The sequence below is a fragment of the Helicoverpa zea genome, chromosome 17 (genome assembly GCF_022581195.2).
Source record: "Helicoverpa zea isolate HzStark_Cry1AcR chromosome 17, ilHelZeax1.1, whole genome shotgun sequence".
Classification (NCBI taxonomy): Eukaryota; Metazoa; Arthropoda; class Insecta; order Lepidoptera; family Noctuidae; genus Helicoverpa; species Helicoverpa zea.
Genome location: NC_061468.1, coordinates 10,711,358 through 10,724,840, shown reverse-complemented (window position 1 = coordinate 10,724,840; position 13,483 = coordinate 10,711,358). Strand labels below are relative to the sequence as shown.

General features: G+C 38.9%; 1 protein-coding gene across 1 annotated transcript in view; it reads right to left on the bottom strand.

Moving 5' to 3' along the window:
- LOC124638019 (phospholipid-transporting ATPase ABCA7-like) overlaps positions 1-13,483 on the bottom strand; it is a 52,740-nt gene that overhangs the window by 26,412 nt on the left and 12,845 nt on the right. Inside the window, exons 5-13 of the mRNA XM_047174791.1 lie at positions 13,137-13,222; positions 6,925-7,083; positions 6,143-6,371; positions 5,518-5,685; positions 5,007-5,179; positions 3,708-3,848; positions 3,257-3,374; positions 919-1,073; positions 189-416 (exon numbers count right to left, since the gene is read on the bottom strand). Of these exons, the coding sequence (XP_047030747.1) occupies positions 189-416; positions 919-1,073; positions 3,257-3,374; positions 3,708-3,848; positions 5,007-5,179; positions 5,518-5,685; positions 6,143-6,371; positions 6,925-7,083; positions 13,137-13,222 (1,457 nt within the window). The remainder of the gene's footprint in view (positions 1-188; positions 417-918; positions 1,074-3,256; positions 3,375-3,707; positions 3,849-5,006; positions 5,180-5,517; positions 5,686-6,142; positions 6,372-6,924; positions 7,084-13,136; positions 13,223-13,483) is intronic.

The window sequence follows — 13,483 nt, the reverse complement described above, 5'->3', positions numbered from 1 at the left end:
TTTTATTTAAACTGTCGGCGCAGCGTATTTTCTCATTACAGACTCGTCGTCATCTCCCAAAAACTGCTGGACAAAGTGGGGGGCCCACTAGATGAACTTGGGCGAGGCATTTGCCTCTACTGACCTCTCTGACTGCCCTAACTGCCTCTTCCGGGTCGTGGTCACCCCTGGTTGCTTATATAACTCACCAGCAACAGGTCCCATAGCTCCCTCCTGGTCTCCACATCGAGTCCGGAGGTGGGTTCGTCTAACACCAGCACACTGGCACCGCCGGCTAAGGCACATGCCAGCTGGGCGCGGCGCTTCATGCCGCCCGACAGCTCGTGTGCCTGCGCGTGAAGCTTGTCGCGAAGTCCTAGTCGTGTTGCCAGGGTTACGGATGACTCGAGTGCTTGTTTGTATGAGCCGCGTTTAAGCTGAAAGATGGTCATTATTTAAAACTTAATTTTTAACGTAAATAATTATAAAAGGACAGCACCCACAAGCATCCCCTTTTGACCACTACATGAGCGATATGGTTAGTAATTGCAGCGTCTATGTTTGGACACGACTGCTGTGCAAGAGCAAGTGCTGTGCTGGCTAAGTGCACAGGATAATATAGTGTACAAGTGTACGTGCAATACATACGTGTATGGGACGGTAATCTGATATGACACCAAAAGATATCAAAATCAAGATCGACATGTATGTGCTCTCCAGAGCACAGGTTACTTTAGTGAAAATTTCTAAAAACTCAAGAAGCTATTTCGGTCCGACCTGAGAATCGAACTCGTGCACAGCAAAACTCCTGCACGATGCAGAGTTTAAAATTGATATAAATGAAGGTGAACAGCTACATTTACTATATGGTCGCAGACTGAAGCCAAAACCAATATTTTATATCATCTTCTCATTCCCAGAAGAGTATACAAAACTTACCAGCGTGAAGAACATGATATGCTGTTGCACAGTAAGGTTGGGGAAGAAGAGGTTGTGTTGTGGACAGAGGCCTATGTTCTGTCGCACTTCATCGCGCTGTGTGACCGTGTCTTTGCCGTTCACGTACACTTTGCCTTCTGTGGCACTTGTCATTCCTGAGGACAATTCACAATATTACTAGTTTTCGCCAACGGCTTAATTTTCGTTTAGTTTCGTTCCGTGTCAACTACTTCGCACCAGGATAAAAAGTATCCTGCAGTCTTCCTTGATAAAAGGGCTATCTAAAACTCAAAGAATTTTTGGAATCGGATTAGGGCTTTCAAATACCGGATTTTTTCAATACCGGTATCAATACCGGTATTAGAAATTTCAATACCGTGATCACGTGATCACGGTATTGTCGGTCATGCAAATATTGCAATACTCCAGATAGCTCGTTTATGCGTCTTCGAAGTGCTTTTGCAAGATTTTGGCTTAAGTCATTTTTTAGCGCAATATCCGCTTTTAGTAAATTGGCATCCCATTTACAAATTTCTAATACAGTTGCTTTGACTACATGACTTCAGAAAGGCTGTTGTAAATATTTTTTAATATTGTCAAATCGAATTCGTCTAAGTCGAAATCGGAGTTTAATTTTAGATCGATTAAAACTTTTAAAACACAATCCTTTAGTTTCAAAAAGCGTTCAATCATAGCCACGACACTATGAGTAAAAATAAGATTGACTTCATCATGATGAACAAGAAGCACATAGTCTGAGACGTCTCCGTGATCAATAGGTTTAATACCGACTAAGACACTTGTCCGAGGCTCTCTGAATATCAACTTCAAGACCGAACTTTCCGTCTGATGAAGGCCAGGCTCCGACCAACACTGCTCCAAACCATTTCAGGATCTGAAACGTTCCTGTCAAATTTGGAGAACCGATTTGCCGCCGTGGAGACCACAACAGACGTTAACCAGAACCACAAATATATGTTTCGGATCCTCCGGGAAGAAGGTTCGAGATTCTGTAACAGGCAGCGTAAGGGCAAGAAATCAAAGCTTTCGGAAGAGACATTAGGGCTTATGAAGAAACGACGTGAAAACCCGCCTGTCACTTCGTCAGCTAAGCGGGCTCGAAACCAAGAGACCAACAAGCACGTACGATACGACCTCCGGTGCTCCAATACTCTTGACATTGAAAGAGCAATTGAGCTAAATCGGGGGTCAAAGGTGTTCGTACAATCTCTTGGAAGAAGCCACTTGACGAAGCTGACCACAACAAGTGGAGAAGTCATTTCTTCGGTGCCGGCAGTCCTTTCGGAAGTGGAAAACTTCTATGGCCGGTTATACGCATCGCATGCATCTCGACCTGATCCCGGAAATGAGGATTCTAGAGCCGCATTAACGCGCCATTTCACCGAAGACTTGCCAGAAGTCAGCAGTGGCGAAATCGAGATCGCTCTGAGACAGCTCAAAAATGGAAAAGCCCTTGGCGAAGATGGCATTACAACAGAGCTATTAAAAGGAGGTAAGCCCGTACTGGGGGAGCTCCAGAAGCTTTTTAACGCCGTTCTGTTTGAAGGGAGAACTCCAGAGGCGTGGAGTAGGAGTGTTGTCGTCCTGTTCTTCAAAAAGGGAGACAAAACCCTGCTGAAGAACTATCGACCCATTTCCCTCCTAAGCCACGTATATAAGCTGTTCTCAAGAGTGATCACGAACCGACATGCGCGAAGACTCGACGAATTCCAACTACCGGAGCAGGATGGGTTTCGGAGCGGATACGGCACCATAGATAACATCCACACAGTGCGGCAGATTATACGGAAGACCGAAAAGTATAATCAGCCCTTGTGTCTAGCATTTGTGGACTATGAGTAGGCCTTTGACTCGGTTGAAATCTGGTCTGTTCTGGAGTCCCTGCAGCGTTGCCAAGTAGATTGGCGGAAAAAGGCTCGGAGGATGATGATGACATCTTACGAGTACGTAGTTATTTATCTTATTTAATACTACTTCCTGCTACTTATTACAACTAACCACAATAATTAAAATTATAAAAAGATTGTAATACCGTAATCACGGTATTGGCTCGTCAATACCGGTATTGAAAAAAGACCAAAATTATATCCGTGATCACGGTATTACGGGATCCCGTAATACCGGTATTGAAAGCCCTAAATCGGATCTCTAGTTCCTGAGATGAAGGCATTCAAGTCAAACAAAATAAAACAGCTTTATAATATTAAGAGATTTAACCGCGAAAGCTAGCTTGCTTATTTCATAAAACAACAAGATGCAAAACTTTTTTTCACAAAACACAAATAAACAATTCGATTACATAGATATCTTGAATTACCTGTGATAATAGACATGAGGGTAGTCTTGCCAGCACCGTTGTGTCCCAGCAGCACTGTGATCTCTCCTTTATACACCTCTAGGGAGACATTACGTAATGCCACCTGCTTCGCGAACACCTGGAGAAAAAAAGCTCAGTTTGTGCACAGTTGAAAACCATCATCATCTTCTGAAGGGAAGAATAATCATCATCTGCCGAGCCTTTTCCCAGCTATGGGGTCGGCTTCTAGTCTACCTATGTATATACAGCTGAGTATCAGTGTTTCACATGGAGCGACTGCCTATCCGACTTCATCATCCCAGGAACCTAGGCAACCCAATACGCTCTGTTAAGACTGGTCATCTTTGACAAGATCGGTCAATGCAAATCTCCCAAAATCGATATGGTTATAACTTCGCAACTTTTGCCAAATATCCATAAAGAAGATTTACTTCCTTTTCTACTAGCTTACCTTAGAAACATTGACGATTTTAATGCCGACATCCATATGGGAGGGTGCAGTCTCGAAGTACCGAGGGTCGTGAGCTATCGGATCTTCTTCCTCATCGTCACCATCAGGTCTCACCTCGTTCTTGTTCCTCCAGTAGGACGCCTGAAGGGAAAATTATTTTAAGGTTACAATGTTAGTTCTTGTAGAAGCAAAGAGAGAGATACACATGAGGGTCGATCACAAAAAATAAAACAAATAATAGGTTCGTACATAAAGTCGTCAAAAAATCTTAATATTATTTCTAAGCTACTACTATGCTAAGGGTAACAAAATTACACACTAACACTAGGTATTACAGATCATTTGTAACTTGAAATAATCAACGCTTCATTGTACAAATACGCATCAATTCATCCATTTTTCCGCTGAGTACTGACTAAAACCAGTATTCAAGGCGATTTTGGACATCCAAATATACGGGACATCCCGTCGCCTAGCAACGCTTTAGTTACTTCTACTGAGAGTATTATGTATGGGTCTACTAATTATTACATACTGGAAATTGAATACAAATTGTACTAACATCAGTACGATAGACTTGAGTGAACCGATTGACCCTGTCACTGCCGACTGCTCTACTGACTCTCGGGCGAATATGCCTACCCTCCCAGTGGTACTCAGTCCGGGCGAACACGGGTAGTTGGTAGTCACCCCCGTTCATATCGTCGCCCACTTTCTTATCGTCCACTTTAAGGGGTTTCTTTATTTTAGGTCGTATCTTGGGTTTGCGCTGAAATTGTATCAACTTTCTTTTCGATTAGAGTATTTGGATCTTTATTTTTTTCATTTAAATTGACTACAATGTTTTTGAATTAGTCAATTTTACACAACTATGAGTTACGTAAAAAATCTCAGTGATAATTAAAGTATTTATACCACTCCGATTCTTCGTGTAAAAAGTCAAAGTCGATACGATACGATTGTTAATGCAACCCATGAAAATTCTGTAATTATCTTAAACACATCATTTATGTTATTCTCTAAAATCTCTCTCTTCACTTCTCTCATTTACTCCAAATATTTGTAGTGCTTGCGTGCCAACCTTACAAACCTATATACCCTACATTCTGTGACAACAGGCTCCTGCTGTATACCTAAAGACCCCTTCTTATAAAGAGAAGACATGAACAATAAAATCAAGCATTGTCGACTAACTTTGCGCTATCAGACCCTGAATACCTCCGTCCGTGCAACATACACTTAAAAACTATAATTATGTCACTTAAACAACTATATTCTAAATTCTACATTACCACGTACCTTGAAGGGGAAGTTCCAAGGTAAAGCCTGTCCGTATCGTCCGGGTCGTACGAGCGACAGATACCAAGCGAACACGTAATACAACGCTGATTGAAGAATCAGGAAGAAAAAGCTTATGGCCACTGACACTTTGTCGTGTCGTGTTGCTATGTTCTTGAAGATTATACCGGTACCTTAAAATGAATGATTTTTTTTTTAACATTGATATTGTTAACGCCAAAGTTTATGGCGGTTTAGGGCAAATTTCCGAGCTTTCTAAAATTGTTTCTGCAGAGCGAATCATATTTGGAGCCGCTATATTTTGGTATGAATTACATTAGACTTCACGTCAGTCAGGACGAAACAACAGCTGGTGCGACATAATTTCGCTATTTATATGAAAATGATGTGTTGTGATGTGCAGATCAAATTAAGATGTGTTTGATTAAGATTTTATACGAGATGCGCTAAACATCCGGGCAGGCCCCGCCAGCCAAAAAATATCTTGCTTTAAAAGTAGTATACTACTCACCAAACATCTCGATATTCGCCACTTCATCCCAAAACCAGTACATGGGTGCATGAGGAAAGAAGCCCGTCAGCAAGGTGAGGGCCGGAGAAATATTATGTTCCGAAGCCACGCGCGTCGGGATCCAAAGCAGTATATACGCCAAAACTGATAGAGTTGCCGCGTAATGTGCTGGGGAAAAATAAATATTTGGATTGAGAACCTACCATTTTTCGGTCGGTTAAATAAAATGTCTTGACTAATTACGAGGATCATGTGATTGATGAAAATGTTAGGAAAAATATGTAGCTTTAATTTCGGGAGTACACATTTTTCCTATGTCATGGATTTCCGTAAGCCTGATTCCATAATTGAATCCACTTAGTCATTAAAAAAAATGGGACGGTTTTCCGTCACTGTGCTTCCGTTGTTAAATTTTATTTAAGTGTTTTGTGTAATGTTGTCCTACAATTTTATAACCAATGTAATATTTTTTAGAGTTACAATTTTGTGGTCAATTTAATATTTAGTTAAAAAAAAATATTATAATTATGCTACCGACGACATTTTATGATGATGCTATAAAGGTCGAATTGCTCCAAAACTTATTATCATCTATTTCAACTAAAATAATATAAAATACACTTACTGCCTTTAGAAATATAACTGCACGCAAAAGCCAAGGCCACGACACTATTAAAGTACAGTATCAACATCAAGAATATGAGGAAGCCATTGGTATGCGGTATCAACGGCTGAGGAGTCACTTTGAGCAGCACGCTACCGACTATGGCGAATACCAGACCGCATGGCAAGATGTTCAGAAAGTGTGTGACGCCTAGAGTGTTGAGGGAAACGCCTACCATCTTCATCAGTTCCTGAAAAATATAATTTTATTAGTAGAGCATTTATTTAAAATAATAAATAAAATAAAAGCTGGAGAGAAAAATGTAATGACGTAACGGCCAGTTATTGTCGGCCCCTCATATTGTGTTCTCAGTTGAGATGGATTTACTGCCCAAAAGCATTTACGTAGACATAGGTGCACTCTCTATTTCCTCACCCCCATAATATGATCCCGATGGGACAGCAATCCGACACGACCAGAAAGTGACACAGACACAGGACCGACATGCCTTAAGTGCTCTCCGATTCATGGGTGTATTGCCACCAAGTTTCGGATTCCGGGCTACTTTATGTATCTTAATCAAAACTCACAAAGTAATTTCAGCCCTACCCGGAATTCGAGTCCAAGCGTCTTTAGTACTAGCCAGGTGTTACGTGTCAAAATTGTTTATCCTTAGTGTTAGGCCTTTTCAGTGTGAAATAATTTCAAACTTTAACTACATACTTAAAAGACCAGTATCGCTTGTTTCTCGGACCTAAGTGTCATGAAGCCCTGCATTTTGCATTACCAGGGGCTGTACTCACCTGTATGCCAGAAGACCGTTCCTCCAAGAGCCTGCACATGAGGAACACGAAGGTCAGCATTAGAGACAGCCAGCACAGCACTTGCAATAATATACAGACGATGGCCACATCCGTGTTCACCGCTCTCTCGTAGTAAGGGAACTCTTGGATCGATAGATTCTGTAACAAAGGATTCACTGGGTACTGATAATGTGTCAGTTAGTTATCGGATAGTTAATGGTGTATGCCTGATAAAAGCTGCTTGAAGTTTGTGTTAGTCTATGAGACCTGTGAAACCAAAAGTTAAAGTTCATCATCATCATATTCATTCGTCAATCAATTATTTGAGATCGCATGTCTTCTTCCATACATATCAATTAAATATTGATGCAAATTAAACTTGGTTATTCAGCCTGGGGCGCGGTGGCCAGCCAGGACTGTTTTGGGTCGCGATTTGTTTATTTGAAGACAATTTTTACTTCATGCATATTTTTTGAATTTAGAAGAATATAGAGAGAAACCATACGTCAGTAACTTGTTTGTACAAATATGGAATTGGTTGCAAAAGAGAATGTAATAAGATAATATTAGTTTTAATTTTTTCATAATCTAGATTTATACCCCAATCATAATTGACATTATAAATTGACCTTCAATTATTTTTATTCTCCTTTATTTATTTAAATACGGCAATTATCAAACCGTTACAAATTACATTCAATGTCAAAATTACCGAACACAGTGACAAAATGCGGTTTCAAAATAGCGCTGACGAGTTTCTAATCGTGAAAGCTACATTCCATTGTCATTGCTGGAGATTAAACAGCGATCCTAGATAATATAATATTTAAAATGAGAATGTTTCTTGTTTGTTACGCTTTAAAAACGGCTCAACCGATTGGATGAAACTTAGCTACTTATAGTAAGCCACTAGAAACGGTTATTCTGGCACGTTTTCTTCAAGTGTGCTTCTATGGAGCACACTTGAAGAAAACTCGCTCTTTTCAATAAAATATTACTAACTAAATTCAACCTTCATTTCAGGAAGTGACTCGGTTTTATAACCCTCGAATCTCATCATCTTCCTAGCCAGCCATATTGAGGTCGGCTTTCAGTCTGACCGAATATTGCGGAGTACCAAACAGATTTTTTTTTTATTAGGGTATGCGAAAGACCCCTCGTGTTGCATGGACGACAACGTAATTTACAGCTCTCGTTATATAATTTTACCGCCCCACTGTGGGATGGATTTCGGGGTTCATAGACATCCGATTAGTAACCTCGAAAGTGATGACTTTTATTCCTGAATATCTTTCGGAAGACCACATACATACTTTAAAATTGTACCATTATAGTATAGACTCATAAACGGCTCATTGAGAAATTTTTATTCAAAAATTTGTATTAAGCTGACAGAATAAAAAGACATACCTATCTCCGGTCTCGCACAATTGGCCCTAATTATTTTTCAGGGAGTCAATCTTTGAATTATTTGAAATTTTTTGGTATATTGCATTATAAGGCCAGGGGTGCGAAACATTTTTTTTTTTATTTATCATAAGTTTAACTTTATTCCAGCTTAGCGTCTATATCTAGCGCAATAAAAATAGGAATATGAATAGGACCATGAATATATGTGAATATAATTATAATAAATATATATTTAAGTGACAATCATTTAACTTGATTTACATAACCATTTGTAAATTATGCCTCAATCAAGAAATATTCGATTATTTAAAATAATAAACACGATAAGTATAAAAATAACCTAATCAAAGATAAGTCATAATTAATTTGGAAACAATATTATGAAATGGCAATCTTAAATCTTCTCAGGTTGTTGAAGCTTAAGTAGACCAAGGGTTTCACTAAAGAAAGTTTTCTTTTTCTTCGCATCAAAAGTGGGTCATCCTTCTCCGAGCCTTTTTCCCAATCATGTTGGGGTCGGCTTCCAGTCTAACCGGATTCAGCTGAGTACCAGTGCTTTACAAGAAGCGACTGCCTATCTGACCTCCTCAACCCAGTTACCCGGGCAACCTGATACCCTTGGTTAGACTGATGTCAGACTTACTGGCTTCTGACTACCCGTAACGACTGCCAAGGATGTTCAATGACAGCCGGGATCTACAGTTTAACGTGCCATCCGAAACACAGTCCACGGTGTCTAAGATATACTTAGAAAGTACATACAAACTTAGAAAAGTTGCATTGGTACTTGCCTGACCTGGGATCGAACCCGCGCCCTCATACTTGAGAGATTGGTCCTTTTACCCACTAGGCCACCACGACTGTTCAAAAGTGCATGTAAAGTGTAAAAGTGTAAGTGCTGTATCAGAAGTGGGTCTTATCGATGAAATAAATGGATCCGAAGGAAAAAGAAAAAAAATTAAAATGTTTTCATTGGAACTCACTCTACACGTTGTGTTCCCTGAATCTTCGGAAATCCTCGTTGCGGGCTTCCGAAGCCTCTTCAGAGAGGTTTCCAATTGGTACGATCGCATTTCAAGTAATGATTTCAGCTCCATGAAGTAGCAGTTTGGGCACGGTTGCAGTCATGTAGTACCAATTATACAAGGACACGTACCTTTCAGCAGTTTTGTATGCGTAATCTTTGAATATCAAAGTTATCGCTTGCTTAAAATATCAGCAAACCTGTGAATCAGTTCCGCATCGAGTCCTGTTATATCGGCAGTTTTCACTGGATCTTCAAAGAATTTTCTCGCTGTGTTACCGTCATTGGTCGTACCATGGCCTTGCTTCACTACATCAATTATTTTTATTGCGCTAGCTATAGACGCCAAGCTGGACTAACCTAAAACCTTAATAAAAAAAAAAGTTTAATAATAAAAAAAATGTTTCGCACCCCTGGCCTTATAATGCAATATACCAAAAAAATTCAAATAATTCAAAGATTGACTCCCTGAAAAATAATTAGGGCCAATTGTGCGAGACCGGAGATATGTCTTTTTATTCTGTCAGCTTCATACAAATTTTTGAATAAAAATTTCTCAATGAGCCGTTTATGAGTCTTTACTATAATGGTACAATTTTAAAGTATGTATGTGGTCTTCCGACAGATATTCAGGCATAAAAGTCATCACTTTCGAGGTTACTAATCGGATGTCTATGAAACCCGAAATCCGTCCCACAGTGCGCCCTGAAGTTAGCTATTTGACGATTCGCACATACGCAGTAGTGGTTTATTGACTATAAGGAAGTTAACATCTGCCTTTGTAGTGGGGAAGGTACGAAGAGCCATAATCTCTGCCAACGGCATTCACGGGTCATATAAAAAGATAATAGCATATATTTGTCATGCCACTGGGCGGCTTTACGCTGGCTTCACTAACAAAACAACTGAACACAATAGGATATTGTTTTTTAAATCATTGAACATTGAAAGGGCATTGTTCAATGGGCTTGTGTAGACTGAAATGCACTGTGAAGGTTCACTATGGGGCACATGGCATGGGTCACTTCTCATCAGGCCCGCTGCTAGTTGTTTGTTCGCCCGCGTGCAAAACTGATTATGCCGCCCTACGACTACATATTATACTGGGTTTTGTCAAAAAATATAAAGGGTCCAGGGGGTCCGGACTTTCCCGCCCATTCATATCCATTTTACTTGTCCAACAGAAAAAAATATGTACATACACCGCTCTGATTGCAGAAAACTCACCTCCTTTTGAATACATAAATATTGCAATACATAACATACATTACACATAACTTTTTATTTTTTAAGATTTGAACTGTTGGAGTTCTATAGGCAATTCTGATAATCTCTTGCATGTGTGACGACGGCGATGCAGGGACGTGACGCTTTTTGGCGAATTCATTCGCGCACTTGATGACCATTAACGGCATAATTATTTTTATTATATTTTTTTGAAATAAATAAATCTATATGGTCATTCTTATTATCAACTATTTTCAGGTTTTACTGAATTAACGTTTCATCGATCGTGGTGGCCTCCTAGTGGGTAAAGAACCAACCTCTCAAGTAAGAGGGCGCGGGTTCGATCCCAGGTCAGGCAAGTACCAATGCAACTTTTCTAAGTTTGTAAGTATGTACTTTCTAATTATATCTGAGACACCAATAATGACTGTGTTTCGGATGGCACGTTAAACTGTACACACGATCCTTGACAATCGTTACGGGTAGTCAGAAGCCAGTAAGTCTGACACCAGTCTAACCAAGGGGTATTGGGTTGCCCGGGTAACTGGGTTGAGGAGGTCAGATGGGCAGTCGCTTCCAAATCCGGTTAGACTGGAAGCCGACCCCAACATCGTTGGGAAAAAGGCTCGGAGGATGATGACTCAATTAACGTTTCATCTTGTGTGACTATGAGCGCAAAGCCTCGTACAGTTTGCGCGAAATAACTTCGTAATTTCGAAGTTAGCCGATAAGCCATATACGCCTTATCATTTTTCTAGGAATAATTTTAAAGTATGTAGTCATGGGCTACATATATGCTCTACAACATACCTTTGAGACTTAGTAACCGTTAATAATTACTTCCTTTGTCAATCAAATACGTGTCCGATATTAATCATACGAAATTCAACCTAGTTTCTCAGATGTTAAAGATGATTTTTGCGCGTTTCAATGAAACTATTTTTATGTACCTACATACGTATATGCCTATACATTATTCGTCATGCTCATTATGGTATAATTATGAATACTATCGCAATTAATTCTCGGTAGTCCTGATAAACAGTTGAACGTAATATTTTATGATTGTTTGATATTTCTTGCTGCAGATCAAAAACCTTTACTTTCATTATAATAATGTTTATAATATGTATATCCGGGGCTTATAGAGGAACTCGTGGCTAAGTGACAGCCGCTCGATTTGTGGATAGATGACCGTACATGTTATAACGAGTCTATGTAAGAACTCGTTATGTAATAGCACGCTAAATTCTGACTCCCGGTGTCATATGGACATCTTTAGCAGCCATATTAGAGGAAATCAGAAAGCAGAATTTACCACCCACACCATTTTTTTATACTCATTTATTATTTTATGATAAGAGTTAATGTTAAGTTTTAATTTCAATTTTTATAACATTTTTTCTTTATTATTTTATTTTAATTTTAATTAGTCCTAAGTACAACTCTTTGTATTACTAGTAAATTGTATTGGTAAACCCTCTCTAAATTAGCGCCCAAGATACAGGCTCTGCCTAGTTTGGGGCTAATGATAACAGAAAATGTACCTTTTTGGAAATAAATTTCTTATTCTTATTCTTAGAATGTCTGACAACCAGTCTTGCCAAGGGCTATCATCGGGCTGAGAAGTCCTATAGGCAGTCGGTTAGACTGGAAGCCGACCCCAAGAAAATTGCTCAACGTTATGACATTCAGGGCTATAAAACTGGTGAATGGAATCATTTTTATGTCCAAGTAAGGGTATAGCCAAGGACGTATATAGCATCAAAGTCAAAAATTAATGGACAATGGCAAATAAAAACATAATTCACATAATATACATATTGAACTGTATATTTATTTTTCATATATGTAGATGACAATGTTTTAATGATCCCAAGCCTACTAAGTATCTAATAGAACCACAAAGTTATAAAAAAACTTTATATTGACTTAGTACTTAAGTGCTGTGTTGCCAATAGCAACGAATTAATAAACAATTGTGAAAATCGAATTCTAATTTCTTTTAATGTACATATGGTTTTGCCCTTTAACTATTTTAATAATAAAGTGTGTAGGTGCATGGAAGAATATTAATAGCAATACTTTACTATAATTAAGTATCATACAAAGTAGTAATGTAAAGACAAGGTTTGGAATTTTCTTGCCCTATCAGACAAAAATTCGAGTGCATAATATTTTTTATTATGATAGACACCCGTTTAACCACTATTTCACCTGATGGTATAGATTTGATGAAACTTTACAGCATGTAGCTTATGCATCAGAAAAACATAATACATAGGCTACTTTCTATCCTGTCACAGGGCTGGCAATAATTCCCTCGAGACGTCGAGACGCGTGTGGAAACCAGTATCATATAAGAATGTGAACATTACAGATTATTGTTATTTTTCTTCCTATCCTGTTCCCAACTTATTCGAGGATAGGCGCAATATGATTTCCGCTTCCATTTCTGTCTATCAGACGTCATACTAACGCCTTCTCCCTTCCTATTCACGACCTCTTTCAGATAGATTATAAAAAGTAAAAAGAAAAAAATATTAATTACCTGTGTAATTTCGGAGCCAGTCAACAGCTTGATGTAGCTCGTGTCGATCGCCCATTGTATGCGCATGAACATTCCATATTTGAAACCTGTAGAGGACATTACATCCAATAACATATATGTATAGTAGGAATACCTGCCAATAAAATATTTACACCAAGGCGCAGAGTTAGTTGAAGGAGGTTTATTCGAACTATCCTGCAATGGACTAGCTAGATTCATCAAAAAGTCAAATAGATCTCTAGACATTTAGACCGTAAGGCACTTTAAAATATCAACATATTATACGGTATTATTAAAAAGTAATTTTATAATTAATATCTGACAGCATTTATTATGATAACTTCTTG